We start from the raw sequence: 18,782 nt of genomic DNA, 5'->3' as shown, positions 1-18,782 counted from the left end.
CCTCGTCTGCAGATAAAACACTCATATGCAATAAAAAAATATTCGGTGTCAATCAAATTCAAAGTTCAAGCCTGACATGGTGACACGTGTAATCTGAGACTTTAGGAGGCTACTGCTGGAGGATTGGGAGTTCAGGACCAGCCTTAACTAGTTGAGGCCAGTCTGGGCTAGATGATATCCTGGTTAAAAAGAAAGACAGACAGACAAACAAGTTCACCCACTACTTATGTGCTCCATGCAATCCTGCTAGGCGTTAGAATTTATTAAGGAAATTTTACACTAAAGTTCACTTAAGATACACGTGAGATGAGGAACAGCCTGGTTTGACTTTGTAGGCGACTGGCTTTTCTCTTGCAGACCACAATGGTGTCAGCGATCACACACACCCAGGCTCTGTCCTGGAGATCTACACTCTTTCTAATCTTGCCACTTCTGGTCAATTGGCACGTGGCTTCCCGGACATCAACCATCCGAGACAGCTTTGAAACTGTTTGCTAATTAATGACACGTGTCGGACGATTCCGGTTGCGCGGCGGGTTACTTTACCTCTATTCATCATGCCCTAATCAATTCCAGGACAATAAAACCTGCGGCTCCTGGGTCAGATCACCAGCCCTGCCCAGGACCTCACAGTTCTTAGTGCAGCAGCCCGCAGGGAACCAGCCTAGGAGACCGGGAAGGCGGAGCTTCGAGGACAGCTCCGGGCTGCGCACGCGGCGCGTCTCGCCGTGAGCGCGCGGGGCGGGGAGCGCGCTAGGGGAGGGGCGCGCGAGGCGCAGGGCGCGCGCGGCGGCCGCTGCGGCCTGTTGGCGCGGTCGCCGGCAGCCTCGAACGAGTCGAGCTAGTGGCCGTGGTGGCTGTGGCTAGCGGGGAGCGCGTGGCCGGATCAATTCTCGAGTGGCCCGTGACCATGTCCCTGGGGCAGCGGCTGGCGCAGCTGGCAGTTAGTCTGCAGGAGCCGCAGCGGGTGGCGAGCTTCCAGCGTCTGTGTGGGGTGGAGGCGCCGCTCGGCAGCCCGGCGGCGGACAAGGATGCGGAGACCGAGGTTCGCGGGGCCGCGGGAGACCCCCGGCGACGGGGACCGCAGTCGGGCGCGGAGCGCAACCCCAGCCCGGCTAAGCCCGATTGCTGCGGCGCCCCCAACGGCGTGCGCAACGGGCTGGCGGCCGATCCGGGCCCGGCTGGGCCCCGCCGCGCGGGCTCGCTGCGCCGTAACTCGTTGACGGGCGAGGAAGGCGAGCCAGTCATAGTGAACAACTGGCCGCTCTACTACCTGTTCTGCTTTGGCACCGAACTAGGCAACGAGCTCTTCTACATCTTCTTCTTTCCTTTCTGGATCTGGAACCTCGACCCCTTTGTGGGCCGGAGGCTGGTGATCATCTGGGTGCTGGTCATGTACCTGGGCCAGTGCACCAAGGACATCATTCGCTGGCCGCGGCCGGCCTCGCCGCCTGTTGTCAAGTTGGAGGTCTTCTACAATTCGGAGTACAGCATGCCCTCCACGCATGCTATGTCCGGCACAGCCATCCCCATCTCTCTGGTCCTGCTCACCTACGGCCGCTGGCAGGTACGCTGCTCTGCTCGGCTTGACGGACGAGTTCCCAATGCTGTCTGTACTTTTTATTTTTATTTTTTTTTTAATTTGCCTCTATCAGTCCGAAACCCCTACCCACGGATTCGCATAGTATCCACAAGCAGGCCCTGTCAGAGTTTTAGAAAATGAATTAATGGAATCTAGGATCTTAACCACTAAGCTGTATTTTAATACAGTTAAATATAGTTTCTTAGACACCTAACCCCGAAACACTTGGTAACTAAGACCCAGATTCACTGCAGTGCACGGTGTTTCCGATGTAAAGTCGTTAAGTCTTTGCTTGACAGTGTTTTCAAAGCAGCAGTGTCAATGTGACACAGGCACGTTCCAAGCAGTAAAGCGATGGCACTTAAAAGCCGAAAGGTAAAGTAGTAGGGTGAGTTCGGTTTTAAGGAATTGGTTGCTGATTTGTTGAGGCACTGCCTTCACTCACTTTCTCTCTCTCTCTCTCTCTCTCTCTCTCTCTCTCTCTCTCTCTCTCTCTCTCTCTCTCTCTCTCTCTCACAGAACCAGTTGTTAGTTCCTCCACTGTTACCATGTCAGTAACTAACCATGCAGGGCTTTGTCGTGCAAAGGTGTTGGATAGATTATAATGGTATGTGACATCAGAGGCAACTTGACCATCGAGGGGTTTTTAACGGAAGTCATTTTTTATTTTGCGTGCTTCTTTTGGCTTCCGTATTTTGAGCTCCCTAGGGTTTGCAGGAGATACTTGAGTTTACAATCTAATTATCTTCCACATACAAGCCAAATTATTAGAGTACTGGCCTGGCTTTATCTGTCTTAAATTGTATGGCTTGTTAATTTCTCAGACCGGTCTCTTAGTACTCTGAGGAAACTCATTGCTTCTTTTTAACGCCCTTTCATTGCACAAAATTGAGACATGCCAACTGTATTGTAAAACTCCATTGTAGCCTTACTTAACACACAGTGAGTTTCAGTACCGGTAAATCTTGCCTGTGTCATCCCCGGCCCCTCTACTGTGCAGTGCATCTCTTCTATAGTAACAGAAGGCAGGCATGTACCCAGGAAGAATGATGGAATTTGGAAGGAAGATTAACACAGAGAGAGTTCTTTCCCGTTTAACCCCTGGTGATACATGCCACAATTGGCTTGCAAAACAGTGCTGCCCATTTGGGGTGGGAAAAAAAATCTAGAAATTCCCATCTGATCTAAATATTCCAGAAAGTGAGATTATCGTGTCTTTGGCATGCTGTTTACTATGTGCATGTAGCGGCTGTTTGTCTTCATGATGGGGGGACTCTCTACTGCGTCTTTCCTGAGTAGCTGTGCTGCTAACACAGCCGTCAGAGAGAGAGGGAGAGGTTACTTTTGCTCTTCATTCAGAACACATGCTAACAGGAAGTCTGGAAATAGCTCTGCTGAATTGTTTATGGGGTGTAGCTATCAATATTCTAACATTTGAAGGCCACTTGAATGATCAGGCTAAGTTTATATTCAAGGTGTTTTGTTTGTTTTGTTTTGTTTTTTTGAGACAGGATTTCTCTGTGTAGCCTTGCCTGCCCTAGACTCACTTTGTAGACCAGGCTGGCCTCGAACACACAGCTATCCGCCTGCCTCTGCCTCCCGAGTGCTAGGATTAAAGGCATGCACCACCATGCCCGGCTCTTTTGTTTGGTTTTAGGCAGGGCCTCACGGTGTAGGTCTGGCCGGCCTGGAACTCACTTTGTATCTAAGGTTGGCTTCAAACAGGGACTATACGCAACCTACTGTATTTAATTCAACATTCACACACCATACAGGCTTTGGAATTGTAATTGCAGCTAGACAGGGTGATAGAAATCATCTCATTTCAAATACATCTCTATGTATATAGATTTTCCTATTGTGAACTTTTCATAGTAGAGGAAACATGCACTAGCCTATTGGAGCTGGCTTTTTTCATCTAGGTTTTTGTTTTGTTTTTTTGGCAGGGGAGGGGGCAGTGGTGAGACAGGATTTTCTCTGTGTAGCCCTGGCTGTCCTGAAACTATAGACCAGGCTGGTCTGGGAATCAGAAATTCACCTGCCTTCCTCTGCTTTCTGAGTGCTGGGATTGAAGACATGAGCCGCCAACACCCAGCATTCACTTAGCATTTCTAAGATTCCTTTTAACAGTTTCATACAAGAGCATACTTTTTTTTAAGGTTTTCTTTTCTTTTTTAAGATTTATTCATTACTCATCATGTATACACTATGTATAGTCATGTATACAGAGCTCTGCCTGCTTATACCCCTGCAGGCCAGAAGAGGGCATCAGATCACATTATAGATGGTTGTGAACCACCATGTGGTTGCTGGGAATTGAATTTAGGACCTCTGGAAGAGCAGTCACTGCTCTTAACTGACTGAGCCATCTCTCCAGCTCCCCCTAGAGTGTACTTTTTTTTTTTTTTTTTTTTTTAATACAGTTCAACTCCCCAGCAGCTTTTTAAAGTTCATGTTGTAGTGTGTGTCCAAGACTTTGTTCTTTCTTATTAGTGAGTAGTGTTTCATTAGATGATGTATTATTACTTATTCTTCCATTAGTTGGTGGCCATTTAGATTTTTGTTTGTTTAATGATTGATTGATTGATTGTGTAGCCTAGCTGGCCTGAAATTCAGTATAGAGAAGGCCAATCCTAAACCCCCAAATTTTTTTTTTTTTAATATTAGCCACCCAAGTACTGTGATTACAGGCAGGCATGTGTCTTGTCTCTATGCTTGGGTTGATATATTTTTATTTTATTTTTAAAAAGGATTGAGTGTGTGTGTGTGTGTGTGTGTGTACGTACACATGTAGGTATGCAGGTACCCATGGTGCTCAGAAAGGAGCATCAAATCCCCTGGATGTATATTTTCATTTCCTTGTTCTATTTATTGGGTTTTGTTTTGATTTTAAGATGGGATCTTATTATGACTCTGAGGCTGACACTGAACTAGACTTGAGCTAACTCAGGAACTGGAGTGCCAGGTACATACCACTGAGCCTGGATATTTACTGCTTTTATTGTTGGTGTTGTTTGGTTGTTTGTTTTTTCAAGACAGAGTTTCTCTGTGTAGACCAGGCTGGCCTGGAACTCACAGCAGTAATGGCTCACTCCTTTAATCCCAGCACTTGGGAGGCAGAGGCAGGTGGATCCAGCCTGGTTGACAAAGTGAGTTCCAGAGCAGCCAAGGCTCCACAGAGAAGACAGGATCTTACTAAGTTGCCCAGACTAGAATTGAATTTACCCTGTAGTTCAGGCTAGTCTCCAACTTGGAATCCTCCAATCTCACTTCCCAAGTAGCTGGGATTACAGGTCTGTGCCGCCATACCCAACTCTTAATATATATATTTACAGTCACCTCTTTAACTGCCATTAGGAACTTTGAGCTTTATTGAAGTTGCAATAAAATTGTGAGTTAACTTGTGGAGAACTCACAGCCTTGCAGTAGTGAGTCTGCGAGCGATGAATCTGACAGGAATACCCATGCTTTGTTTTTTTTTAATTGTGCCCAAATAAACTTCATAGTTTTCCTTATAGAGATTAAACATTGATGCTTATTTCTAGTTACTTTACATTTTTTGTTTGCATCATGAATGATAAAAAAATGCAATAGACTATCTTCTGCGCCTCGTGGAACTTCCTGCTACCTCAGTAGTTTGTACGGGTTCCCACATACTCCTTACACAGGAGCTCAAATCAACGGAGAGTAGTGACAAGTGGTTTTTATTAATTAATTTATTTATTTATTTATTTATTGGTTTTTCGAGATTAAAGTCGTGCGCCACCACACCTGGCGACAAGTGTATTTCTTTCGCTATATTTATTTATTTTTATATAGATAAATATATATATTTTAAGATTTATTTATTATGTATACAATGTTTTACCTGCCTGTGTGCCTGCCTGCCAGAAGAGGACCCCAGATCTCATTATAGATGGTTATGAGCCATCATGTGGTTGCTGGGAATTGAACTTAGGACCTTTGGAAGAACAGACACTGCTCTTAACCTCTGAGCCATCTCTCCAGACGTCAATTATATATTTTTATTCTCCAGCTGAATTAAGAGCTTTAATCAAAGCCCGCCTGGTGGCATACACTTTAAACCCAGCACTGCAGAGGCAGGCAGATGGCTGTGTGTTCAAGGCCAGCCTGATCTACAAAGTGAGTCCAGGACAGGCAAGGCTACATGGAGAAATCCTGTCTCAAACAAACAAACAGAGCTTTAATCAACATAACCCTTGACTTAACAGATAGCTTTTCTTTCTTTCTTTTTTTTTAAGATTTATTTATTTATCATATATACACAGTGTTTTGCCTGCATGTACACCAGAAGAGGGCACCAGATCTCATAGATGGTTATAAGCCACCATGTGGTTGCTGGGAATTGAACTCAGGACCTTTGGAAGAGCAGCCAGTGCTCTTAACCTCTGAGCCATCTCTCCAGCTCCTAGCTTTTCTTTTTTAAAAAGTTATTTTTTATTATGTATACAGCATTCTGTCTACATGCCAGAATAAGGCACCTATCTAATTATAGATGGTTATGAGCCACCATGTGATTGCTAAGAATTGAAATCAGGACCTTTGGATGATCAGCCAGTAGAAGCGCTCTTAACCTCTGAGCCATCTCTCCAGCCCCCCAGATAACTTTTCAGTCCTTCATAATCCTGCAGTATGGCAGGCTGTGCACATGTTAGAAAATAAGTATGACTGGGCGTGGTGCCTCACGCCTTTAATCCCAGTACATGAGAGGCAGAGGCAAGCAGATGGCTGTGAGTTCGAGTCCACCTGGTCTACAAAGCTAGTCCAGGACAGCCAAGCCTAACACGGAGAAACCCTGTCTTGAAAAACTAACTAAATAAATAAATAAATGAGTGGATGATATCTTGGGAAGAGACTTCTGCCTATAGTCCAGGGAAGGAAGTTCTAGATCACTGGGTGGGGGCAGGGAAGGTGGTTTTGCAAACTGGAGGGAGAGGTGCTAGAGATATGCCCCCCTACACACACACACACACACACACACACACACACACACACATCAGCCCTCCCTAGCAAACAGTAGCTGCTGGGCTTTTGTCCTGTATGTTTTGATTTTGGGTGGAATTTGAGATTGAACCCAGGCCCTCATGTGCTACGCATGGACATTCTACTGTACCCCAATTTTGCTTTTTGTTTTTGTTTTTTGAGACAGGGTTTCTCTGTGTAGCCGTGGCTGTTCGAGTCTCACTCTGTAGACCAGGCTGGCCTCGAACTCACAGCGATCCGCCTGCCTCTGCCTCCCTAGTCCTGGGCCACCACATCCAGCTAGGGGTTTTTTGTTTTGTTTTGTTAATGGCCTGTGAAGTATGAGTGGATTTCACAAGTTTAAAGAGTTGAGAAAGAGCCGGGCATGGTGGCCCAGGCCTTCAATGCCAGCACTTCTGAGGCAGAGGCCAGCCTGGTCTATAAAGTGAGTACAGGACAGCCAAGGTTACACGGAGAAACCCTGTCTCAAAAAACCACACACACCAAACTTGAAAAAGAGCCAAAAGAATATTTTATGGCACGAAAATTACGTGAATCTCAATTTTTTTCTATCTGTAGCTAAAATTCATAGGGACTGATCCATTCTTGTTTTGATTTTTGTTTTTTCTGTTTGTGGTTGTGTGGTTTATGAAGCATAAACAACCTAGTTTGTGAGGTAAACATTGAACCTTGATTTTTAAAAATTTATTTATTATTTTGAGACAGAGTTTCTCTTTGTAGCCCAGGCTGTCCTGGAACTCACTCTGTAGATCAGCTGGCTTCAAATTCAGAGATTCGCATATCTCTGCTTCCCAAGTGCTGGGGTTAAAGGCATATACCACAACCAGGCTTCACCAAGCTTATCTTGAATTTGATAGATTTATTTATTTTTGAGATGAATTCTTACTCTGTCACAAACTGGCCTTGGAACTCTTTCAGAGTTCTGCCTGCCTCTTGTCTTTCTAGGATTAAAGGCATATACTACCACACCTAGTGAATTTAATAGATTTAAAGATAGAATTGACAGGACTTGATGACTTATTGGATCCTCCATTAAGAAAAAAAAAGGGAAAAAAAGGGAAAGGATTATGTCCACATTTTGTTTGTGAAGAGGCAAACAAAACAACAGTCAAACAACTCCAAGCATCTTGTATTGAGAGTTCAGGGTCCCCGAGGAGTTGGTGCTTTTGACATCTTAAAATAACCACTTGCAGCGATGAAGGAGGCAGTTCTCTCCATGACAGATGAGGACAGATTTGGTGCCAGCACGTAAGTGCCCCAGTAGAATCATGAGAATAGAATATTGTTGTCAAAGATGACACACAATGAGAAGACTGAAGGGTCCAGCAAAAGTACCTCTTAATACACCAGTATTTAAGGACTCAGTAAAGTGTGTGTCAAAGCCCGGTGCAGGGGCTGGAAAGATGGCCTGGCACAAGAGCTCATCCTGCTGTTAAAGAGGAGCCAAGTTCATTTCCCAGCTTGTACAATGGGCAGTCAGTTCACAACCACGTGTAATTCCAGCTCCGGGGGATCTGGTGCCCTCTTCTGGTTCCCAAGAGTACTGTACTCATGTGCATATGCTCTCACACAGACACTAATTAAAAATAAATCCTAAACCGGTGGTGGTGGCACAGGCCTTTAATCCCAGCACTTGGGATGCAGAGGCAGGTGGGTCACTTTGAGTTTGAAACCAGTCTGGTCTACAAAGGGAGTCCAGGACAGCCAAGGCTACACAGAGAATCCCTGTCTCGGAAAAACATGAACCAATCAATCAATCTTAAAAAACAAACACCATGCCAGGCGTTATGGTCCAAGCTATAATTCCAACACTGGGAAGAGAGGAAAGTAGATCTCTGGGATTCTCTGGACAGCCTGTAAAATGGGACAGTCTCTGGACCACTAGTTCCCAAATAGTGACACAGAGACTTTTTATTAATTATTTAGCTTGGCCTTAGCTTTGGCTTGTTCCCCAACTAGCTTTTAACTTAAACTGCCCTGTTTATATTAATCTACGCTCTGCCATGTGATTTATTAGCTCTTCTCAGTCCTGGCACTTGTTTCTTCCTGTGTCTGCCTGGCAACTCCTTTTCAGCCTCATTTTTCACCCGAGTTCCTTTCTTTCTGGAAGTCCTGCCTGTCTCTCCTGCCTTTGCTATTGGCGGTTCAGCTTTCCCCCCCTCCTTTTTGGTTTTTCGAGACAGGATTTCTCTGCTACACAGAGCCCTGGCTGTCCTTGATTCTGTTTGTAGACGAGGCTGGCCTGGACCTCACAGAGATCTGCCTGTGTCTGCCTCCCAGTGCTGGGATTAAAGGTATGCACCACTATGTTCGGTGGTCCAGTTCTTTATTAAACCAATCCGAAGGGGTGTGTGTGTGTGTGTTTACAAAGCATTGAGACAGGCGATGTTTAACAATACCAAAGTCTGGTCTGTCCTCAGATCTCTGCAGTACAGAAATCCGCATTTGAATATACAGGGACAATCTTTACACAAAGAGTTCACCCCAACAAGCCTGTGGTTCCCTTGGTGGGTGACAGGCCAGTGAGAGACTGACCTACAAAACTTAGCTAGCTCTCCTGAGAAAACATCCAAGGTTGTCTTCTGGCCTCTGCATAGAGAAACACATACACACAAACATACAGAGAGAGAAACACACACACATGCCAGCATTTAAAGAGTTGAAATCTGGGGTTGGAGAGATGGCTCAGCGGTTAAGAGCACTGGCTGCTCTTCCAGAGCTCCTGAGTTCAATTTCCCAGCAACCACATAGTGCCTCACAACCGTCTATAATGAGATCTCGTGCCCTCCTCTGGTGTGCAGGCATACATGCAGACAGAGCACTATATATAATAAATAAGTAAATCTTTTAAAAAGAGAGTTGACACCTGAGAGGTAAGAGGCTGCCTTAGGGAGTTGAAGAGATGCCCAGCATTTAAGAGCAGTTGCTGCATAATCAAAAAGACCACACTTTGGATCCTGCACTCACATAGCGGGTTGGGCACCCTGAGCATACATGTAACCCCAAGCTCCTGATGGGAGCAGAGACAGGATGCCTAAGGCTTTCTTCTGGCTTCCAACTTATCTGAGAAAAACAGCCCCAGGTTCAGAGAGACGCTCTGCCACGAAGAATAGGCAGAGAAAATAGTCTCTTTTAAAAAGAAGGTTTCTTTAAAAAAGAAAGTAAGAAAGAAAGTAGGTAGGTATCTTAGAAATATCTATGGTGAGGTGGGCATGGTGGAGCACTTCTTTAACCCTAGCATTGAGGAGGCAGAAGCTGGCCAATCTCTGAATCTGCTGCCAGCCTACTACATAGCTAGTTCCAGGCCAACCAGGGCTGCATAAGGGAGCCCCTTTTTCAAAAAAGAAAGAAGGAAAACTATCTGAGGTGTAACACCTTTAATCCCAGAACTCGGGAGGCAGAAGCTGGGGGATCGCTGTGCGTTCGAGGCCAGCCTGGTCTACAAAGCAAGTCCAGGACAGCCAAGGCTACACAGAGAAACCTTTCTGACTCAAAAAACAAGAAACAAACAAACAAACAAAACAAAACAAAAAAAATGTATCCGAGGTGTTTGTAACTAAAGGTGTTAGCATGCATGCTGTGCAGGGGGAGGAGGGGGTTGGGGGAGGAAGGGAAGGAGGAGGAGGGAGAGGAGGACTAGGTTAAGCAAAAAGAGGAAGTTGGTTTGTAGAACATCAGAGGCGTTTAGTAGAAAGCTCTTGCTGCTGGGCCTCCTGAGGGCTTGGAGCTAGACTGTGGAGCCAGATTCGGCCTCCAAGCCCACGCTACACCGTCATCCCTGCTCCCAACCTCTCTTCCGTGCCTAGACATGCGTGTGTGCCTGCCTCATCCAGCTCTACGTTATTTACAAGTTCAGTCAGACATCAGAGACGGTCTTCAGTCATGAGATCTGCCTGGCCAGGGCCGAGTGTCCACACTGGACTCAAATAGTGATAGTCAGAGGAGTGGTGCGAGCATGCATGCCTCTAGGGTCACACTGTGGGTCTGCACGCCATAGACGGAACCAGAAGTTAAAGTAGAAGTTCTAGAGAAGCCGAAGGCATTAGTAAAGTTGTGAGGTGGTTTTTTGTTGTTGTTGTTGTTGTTGTTTGAGACAGGGTTTCCCTGTGTAGCCTTGGCTGTCCTGGACTCACTAGAACAGGCTGGCCTTGAATTCACAGCACTCCACCTGCCTCTGCACCCTGAGTGCTGGGATTAAAGGTGTGCGCCACCCCACCCAACTTTTAGGCATTGGTAAAGTAAGCATAAACACTGACTGAAACCCAGGCTTGCAAGAATCTAAGAAGTGACGGCTTTCTGCAGACGTGTGTGTGTCTATGATTTAGAGACTGCCAAAAGACTGACTTAATATTTTTAAATTTTATTTATTTATTTATTTTTTGTTTTTCGAGACAGGGTTTCTCTGTGTAGCCTTGGCTGTCCTGTACTTGCTTTGTAGACCAGGCTGGCCTCGAACTCACAGCGATCCGCCTGCCTCTGCCTCCCGAGTGCTGGGATTAAAGGCATGCACCACCACATCCTGCTTTTATTTAATTTTGAGACATGGTTTCTCTTTGTAGCCTTGGCTGTCCTGGAACTCACTCTGTAGACCAGCCCTGGCCTCAAACTCAGACACCTGCCTTTAGCTCCCAAGCACTGGGATTAAAGGCGTGTGCCCATCACCTGACTTTTGTATGTCTTCAGACCACAAAAGAGCATCAGATTGTGAGCTGCCATGTGACTGCTGGGAATTAAAAATAAATATTTTTAAAGACTTATTTATTACATATATAGTGTTCTGCCTGCACATATACTTGCATACCAGAAGAGGGCACCAAATCTCATTGTAGATGTTGTGAGCCACCATATGGTTGCTGGGAATTGAACTCAGGTCCTCTGGAACAGAGGTGAGTGCTCTTAACCGCTGAGCCATCTCTCTAGCCCTAAAACTTTTTAAAAGTATTTATTTATTTATTTATTTATTTATATTGTGTGTGTGTTTGTGAATACCTGTGTCTCTGTAGAAGTCAGAGGACAACTTGGTGGGAGTCAGTTCTCTTCCTCTGTCCAAGTCTTGAACTCAGGTCCTTGGGCTTGCTCTAGGAGAGAGAACTTGGCTGCAGAGCCCTTCAGAGTGGAGCCACACCTAACTTCTTCCTTGGATCTGCAGCCTGAGTGTTGGAGACCTATGAGCCTCCACCATGGCATGAGCTAGCTCCTCAATGTGATTTCTTTGTACATATGATGTCCAGACATGTTCTATGGCTGAAACATGTCGTAAAACTGTTTAATTACTAGGTGGGCAGTAGTGGTGCACGCCTTTAATCCCAGCACTCGGGAGGCAGAAGCAGGTGGATCGCTGTGAGTTCAAGGCTAGCCTGGTCTCTACAGAGCAAGTCCAGGACAGCCAAGGCTACACAGAGAAACCCTGTCTTGAAAAACAAACAAACAAAACTGTTTAATTCCTACACAGTGCTGTAGACTGAACCAGCCCGTACATAGGCCCTACCACAAAGATAACTGTGCTGACCCCACCCCACCCTGTGCGTATACTTTTTTTTTTTTTTTTTTGGTTTTTCGAGACAAGGTCTCTCTGTGTTAGCCTTGGCTGTTTTTTGTTTTGTTTTTTGTTTTGTTTTGTTTTGTTTTGTTTTGTTTTCTCCTTTTAAAGACATGTTCTTGCTAGTTACTTACTATGTATACCAGACTTTGACTGTGTAATCCTCCTGCCTCAGCTTTCTAAGATGTAAACATCCTGTGACAGTTTCAATAGGTGAACCCTTACCCACACTTCTGTCCTTAGTATAGACTCCTAGAATTGCTGAGTTGCTGTATATGAACATGTATATTGTGTGTGATTTTTCACATACTGACATGCGATCCACACAGCACAATTTTCATTTCATTAGTAGGATAGGAGAACAAGAGAAATCCGTCCTTAATGTGACACCATTGAACTGTCTGTTAGAGGCTGTATATACTAAAATCCAAAACTGAGTTTTTGCTCCTGCTTTGTCCCATATTGCAGTTATTCTGAAGACATGTAAATCGTACGTAGAAGGGTTGAATTCACTGATACAGTGCTCTCTGGCATTCAGCCATTGGTTCAGTCCCTAGTGTCTCAAAAAAAAAAAAAAAAAGAAAGAAAAGAAAAAAGAATTATTTTTAAGGACAGTTTCTGAAATTGCTTTAATTGCAAGTCATTCAGTTGGCTCTTTTCACTCCCTCTCAAGCCTGTGAGTTGAAGGCGCCACAGTGTACCAGACAGTTCTGATCATGTGTGATAAGCGGTCAGGAAAGCGTATCAGGCTGAATAAAACCATTTTGTAGAATAACTGAAGGAAATGTTGACTTGGGTTTCCCTGTTATCAAGGCCATGCAACAAAAGTTAACAGTGCTATGAGATTAAAAGTACCTAAACCAGGCTGGCAGTTTACGCCTGTAATCCCACTGTTTGTAAGGTACGGGCAGGGGAGCCAAACTCAAGATTATTGGTCCCTACATAGTGAGTTTGAAGCCAGCCTGGGCTGAATGAGAGACTATGTCGCAGGAAACCAAAACAAACTAACTAAACAGACAAACGAATCCATCTAGGAGAGGTAGGTGTGGTGGCACACACCTATGGCCCCAGCACCAGGAGGCCGGGCTTGCCTGCCATGGGAAAGGTCCTGGCTTCCATCCCTAGCACCATAAGGAGATAAATCACCTGAGGCATCATATAATTTGTTGGGCTACATTTGCATGCACTTGGAAACGATGTAAAACTCTTACTAACTTGTACTTCTGTCCCGCCGTTGTCCCCCCCTCCCCTTTAAATGTAAGGACAGGATCTCACTATGTACACCAGGCTGGCTCTAAAGTGCAGCAATCCCCCTGCCTCAGTCTTTTGAATATTGGAATTCAGACCTCTTTGCACTCTAGCTACTTCACCAACCACTATCTTCCATTTCATCCGGGAACTTGAAGTCATCAGTGCGCTCGCGCGCGCACCCCTCCCCCCATATGCTCTTTCCAAGTCGATTGTGGTCCCCTGAGCCCTGTTCTTCCTTCTAACCTCAGGACACAAAGCCAGCTCTTCCCTCTGATGTCGCTGATTCCAAGAACAGCCTGTTTGTGCCTTTTTCCTTTCTGTATTTCCGCTCATCATATAGGCCAGGTTGGCCTCAAATTCATAGTGATCCTCCTGCCTCTATTTCCCTGTTGCTAAAATTACAGGCGTGTGCAATTACCGTGCTTGATTCCCATCAAAATTTTTCTCATTGCCATTTGAAATTTAATGGAGAGCACAGAAGTAGAAAACTAATCACAAAGTGTCTCTCTCCAGTGGGGAGGAACACCACATTGCGCACTGCAAATGGCAGCCATAGCCAGGCATGGTGGTGCAGGCCTTTAATCCCAGCACTTGGGAGGCAGAGGCTGGAGGATTGCTGCGAGTTCGAGGCCAGCCTGGTCTACAAAGTGAGTCCAGGACAGCCAAGGCTACACAAGGAAACCCTGTCTCGAAAAAGTACAAAAAACAAAAACAAAGCAAATGGCAGCCACTCTGAATGGGAGAGAGAAAGCATGCCAGCTTTGGTTAAAGTGTACCTGCAGACAAAGCGCGTGCGTGCGTTGTCTACAGATCTAGTTCCAGGACAATCAAGGCTACACAGAGAGATGTCATCTCAAAAAGCAAACAAACAAGCAAAACTATGTGATCCTTGCAAAAGCATTTTGTTAATGTCTGCCATGTGTGATGTGTGGTTAGGCACTGGGAAAATAACGGGGAGTGGAAAGCATACAGCTCTTGATAGGGTTTTATTGCATGGTGATTGGCTTTCTTGTTTGTATCTAACTTACATTTTTTGTTGTCTCTCCTTCAGTACCCTCTGGTGTACGGGCTGGTTCTCATCCCCTGCTGGACCTCTCTAGTTTGCATCAGTAGGGTCTACATGGGAATGCATTCCATCCTGGTAAGGACAAGTGCCCTTCATATATACGGGCTTTTTGTTTTTTTGTTTTTTGTTTTTTTCTGACAACCGCAGAAAATTTTAGAAACTTAAGTCAAGTGGTTTTATGATCTGTTGTCACATATGAACACATGAACCAGCAAAAGTAGCTTAGCAAGACAATTTTTCTTTGTAAAAAGAGTGTGCCAGAGCCCAAGCCAGCTATCAAGTTCACTTGCTTTTTACTTTGACGGGTGGTGAGTGTGTCTTCTCCCTGTTGGCTGGGGCACAACCTTAGTCTTTCTGGGTGGGCCTCTTCTTAGGAGAATTGGTTCAAAGGAAATGAGGGAAATGGGGAAGGGATACTCCCCTCAGGCTGTCAAGTTCCAGGTTGTCAAGAGGGGCATTGTGTAAACAACAGTATTACTAGTTGTGAAATGTTTACAAGGCGAGGGAGATTAGTGGAATACTGGCTCCCCATGAGCAACTACCTTTGAGAGGTAGAAAGGAAATACCGTTTCTCCTAAAACCTGAATGAGAAAATACAGTTGTAAGAATTTCTCACTTGGCAGAACTACCAGCATAATGACCTGTGGCATGTATTTCCCTTTTCCCTCCAATGCTGAGAAATTTCTAGAAGCTTCAGGAATGCTATAAGCTTTGCTTGGATGCCTCTCTCTTCTCTTGCCTGCGTCCCTGCATCGCTGCCTCTGCTGATGATCTTTTTCTTACCTTTTTCTTCTCTTTCTCAAGAGTGGTCAGCTGTCTCTAATCTCCATTTATCCTAAACTGGAATTGCCTTCCATCTTTCTGTCACCCCACAATGGGCTGTGAGTTCTTACATTTTTGGTTGTGAGCCTAACCTTTACCAGCTGAGCGTCTCCCCAGCCTGGGATGTAAGTCAGACCACAGCTATGTGCTTTGTCTCTCCACACTCAGCATCTCATTAGCTTGGAAATAAAGATCAAAAACAGATGGCAAGCCTGCCTTTAATCCCAGCACTTGGGAGACAGAGGCAGGCAGATCTCTGTGAATTCGAAGTCATCCTGGTCTACAAAGTGAGTCCAGGACAGCCAGGCTACACAAAGAAACCCTGTCTCGAAAAACCAAAAAGAAAGGAAGTAAGTAAGTCTCGTCTGCATCATGAGTTACAGTCCGCCCAGGTTTACATAATGAGACCTATGTCAACAAACAGAAACAAACAAACAAAAAACCCAAATGTGTAGTGATTGATCAGATATTTCTGAGATGTTTACTCTTTTTTTCCCCTTTGGTTTTTCAAGGCAGGGTTTCTCTCCGCTGAGTTTGAGTTTGAGGCCAGCCTGGTCTACAAAAGTGAGCCCAGGACAGCTCAGGCTATGCAGAGAAACCCTGTCTCGAAAAACCAAAAAGAGAAAAAGAAAAAAAAAAGCATGGACTGTAGGTAGACTGTACCCCACAGACTGCTCACAGATGCTGATACAACACTGTTTAAGTTGTCTTCATTAATATTAATGTGCTAGAAATAATTTATAAGGAATACTTCACTCAGCACTTGACATACTTTCTTACTGATATGAAACAAAGAGCAAACACTTTGGTTTATTTGTTCATGATAGGGTTACTCTGTCCTGGACTCAATTTGTAGAACAGCCTGGCCTCAAACTCACAGAGATCTGCCTGCCTCTGCCTCACTGAGTGCTAGGATTAAAAGTGTGCTCTACCACACCTGGCTCACTTTGGGCATTTTTGATTGATTGATTTTTCTTTTCTTTTCTTTCTTTCTTTTTTTTTTTTTTTGAATTATCTATTATATATACAGTGTTCTGCCTGCATGTACACCTGCATGACAGAAGAGGATACCAGATCTCATTATAGATGGTTGTAAGCCACCAGGTGGTTGCTGGGAATTGAACGTAGGATCTTTGGAAGAGGGGCCAGTGCCTTTAACCTCTGAGCCACCTCTCCAGCCCCCAATTTTAATTTCTTAAAATACAATTTTTGTAAAGGTTTATTTGTGTGAAAGTGCTGGGAATTGAACTTGGGTCTTCTGAAAGAGCTGTCAATGCTCTTGACCACTGAGCCATCAGTGCTGTGGGTGGCTAGAATTCCCTATGTAGCCTAAACTAGCCTCCAACGCGCAGCTCTTTAACACACACACATTAGAAGACAGAGGCTTTCGTTTTAGTGTTAAACTCACTTATAATTGTCTAAAACTATAATATTTGTTCTCTTACTAATATTGTTGTTTCTAGTCTTCTTCCCAAGACATAAACTTTGTCATAGCATACATCATTCCTTTAAGTAATAAATATAGGCTTCTTCATGTAAACATCACAATAGCAGACATACTGGTCAGAACCTGATTCAGTTTGTATATATTGTACATGTATTTAATGAAAGAGTAGGGATAAAATTGAGCCTTTTCTGGTTTTGTTTTTGTTGGGTTTTGGGGGTGGGGTGGGTGGGTGGGTGTTGAGACAGGGTCTCTCTGTGTAGCCTTGTTTGTCTGTCCCAAACTCACTCTGTAGACCAGGCTGGCCTGGAACTCACAGTGATCGCATGCCTCTGCCTCCCAAGTGCTGGGATTAAAGGCGTGCACAGCTGCCACCACCTGGCAATAACCAGTTTTTTATTAATCCTTTTTATTGACCAGGCAGTGGATCTCTTGATTTAAAGGCCAGCATGTTCTACAGAGTGAGTTCAGAACAGCCAGGGCTACACAGAGAAACTCTATCAAAAAAACTAATTAGTTAATTAATGCTTTTTTTTTGATCATTAAAACAATTTTTAGTGCAATTAAAAAACAACTTTTTATTTTGTTTTGGTTTTTGGCCAGGGTTTCCTGTAGCTTTTGAACTTCTGACCTTCCTGCCTCTACTCCCCAAATGCTAGGATGCTGAGCTTGCCCCACTATTGATTTTTCCAGTGCTAGGGGATCAAGCCTAGGCCTCATGCTAAGCAAGCACTCTACCCACAGGGCTATATCCGCAGCCCAAGTTCCAGTACTATTCTCTGGTCGGTTTGTAAGGTTTGTTTTAAAACTTAAACATCAAAAATAGCATTGCATTAACTGGACTTTTGTCTTTCCCAGGACGTGATTGCTGGGTTCCTGTATACCATCTTAATCTTACTCATCCTCTACCCGTTGGTGGACCTGATCGACAGCTTCAACCAAACTTACAAACACGCCCCCCTCATCATCATCGGCTTTCACTTAGTTCTGGGCATCCTGTCTTTCACTCTGGACACCTGGAGCACATCCCGAGGGGACACAGCCGAGATCCTGGGGAGTGGCGCCGGGATTGCCTGTGGCTCTCACGCTGCTCAACAGCTGGGTCTCTTGTTCGACCCTCCTCTACACACATTGCCCTTAGCTATCCCCCCCCTTACTGTAACTCTGCTCGGAAAAGCCATATTACGAGTCGTCATAGGAATGGTATGTGTGCTCATCGTCAGGGATATCATGAAGAAGATCGCCATTCCTCTGTCCTGTAAACTCTTCAGTATCCCGTGCGATGACATCCGCCAGGCACGGCAGCACATGGAGGTGGAGCTGCCCTACCGGTACCTGACCTACGGGATGGTTGGTTTCTCCACCACGCTCTTAATCCCCTACATATTTTCCTTTATTGGTATCTCATGATGGAGAAATACTGTTTCTAAGAAAGGAGGCTGCCAGTTATATCTAAAAATAATAGGCTTTGGGAGAACTTAACTTAAATCAGTAAGTTCTGCAGCCAGTGCATTTTACCATTGCACATCCGGGTGTTGTCTTGGGTGGGCGGAGCTCTTCCAGTACTGAGAATTAGACTGTTGACAAAATGGAGAGTTCTGTGCTGTTACGAATTGCAGGTATACATAATATATATTAAGGTACATGGTACGCATTAGTACGTTGAGGTATACTAGTGTATCTAGTATATATTATATATACGGTTATTTACCTAAGAACAATGGGGTGTATTGAAAAGCCAATAACGGTATGCAGTTGTGCCTGCGTTTTCAGAATTAGTGCTGGCATATTGTTAGTAACAACTAGGTTTAACGTTTGTTTCCTCTGGGAGCCATTTCCTAGTTGAATCGGTAATTACAGACAGAGTCCACACGCACCACATACCGATGTGCTGCCTCTCTCTACACTGCCACCCCTCTCATGTTATCCATGGTGTTGAACACGGGAGGCATTTTTAATGGACCAAGTTTTGCGGAAATTTTCTTTCTTTTTTTTTAAAAGTTCTTTACACTGTGTTGAATGTACTTCCTCCCCCTGCCCCCCAACTGTTTTGGTCATCAGTCTGATAATTGAG

General features: G+C 44.8%; 1 protein-coding gene across 1 annotated transcript; it reads left to right on the top strand.

Annotated features, from left to right (window-relative positions):
• Positions 1 to 781: 781 nt before the first annotated feature.
• On the top strand, positions 782 to 18,167 carry Sgpp1 (sphingosine-1-phosphate phosphatase 1). The gene is made up of 3 exons (XM_051147642.1): positions 782 to 1,567; positions 14,428 to 14,517; positions 17,567 to 18,167. Exons 1-3 carry the CDS (start codon positions 911 to 913, stop codon positions 18,116 to 18,118), a joined length of 1,299 nt encoding a protein of 432 aa, XP_051003599.1. The 5' UTR covers positions 782 to 910; the 3' UTR covers positions 18,119 to 18,167.
• The last annotated feature ends 615 nt before the right edge of the window (positions 18,168 to 18,782 follow it).

Source organism: Acomys russatus, chromosome 1 (assembly GCF_903995435.1).
Source record: "Acomys russatus chromosome 1, mAcoRus1.1, whole genome shotgun sequence".
NCBI classification, from domain to species: domain Eukaryota; kingdom Metazoa; phylum Chordata; class Mammalia; order Rodentia; family Muridae; genus Acomys; species Acomys russatus.
The sequence above is the reverse complement of the archived record's forward strand: the minus strand, read 5'-3'. Positions and strand labels throughout refer to the sequence as shown.

Coding starts and splice junctions, on each gene's coding strand:
- Sgpp1 (XM_051147642.1), top strand. CDS start 911: ATGTCCCTGGGGCAGCGGCTGGCGCAGCTGGCAGTTAGTCTGCAGGAG. Junction 1,568..14,427: donor TCACCTACGGCCGCTGGCAG/GTACGCTGCTCT, acceptor TCTCTCCTTCAG/TACCCTCTGGTGTACGGGCT. Junction 14,518..17,566: donor TGGGAATGCATTCCATCCTG/GTAAGGACAAGT, acceptor TGTCTTTCCCAG/GACGTGATTGCTGGGTTCCT.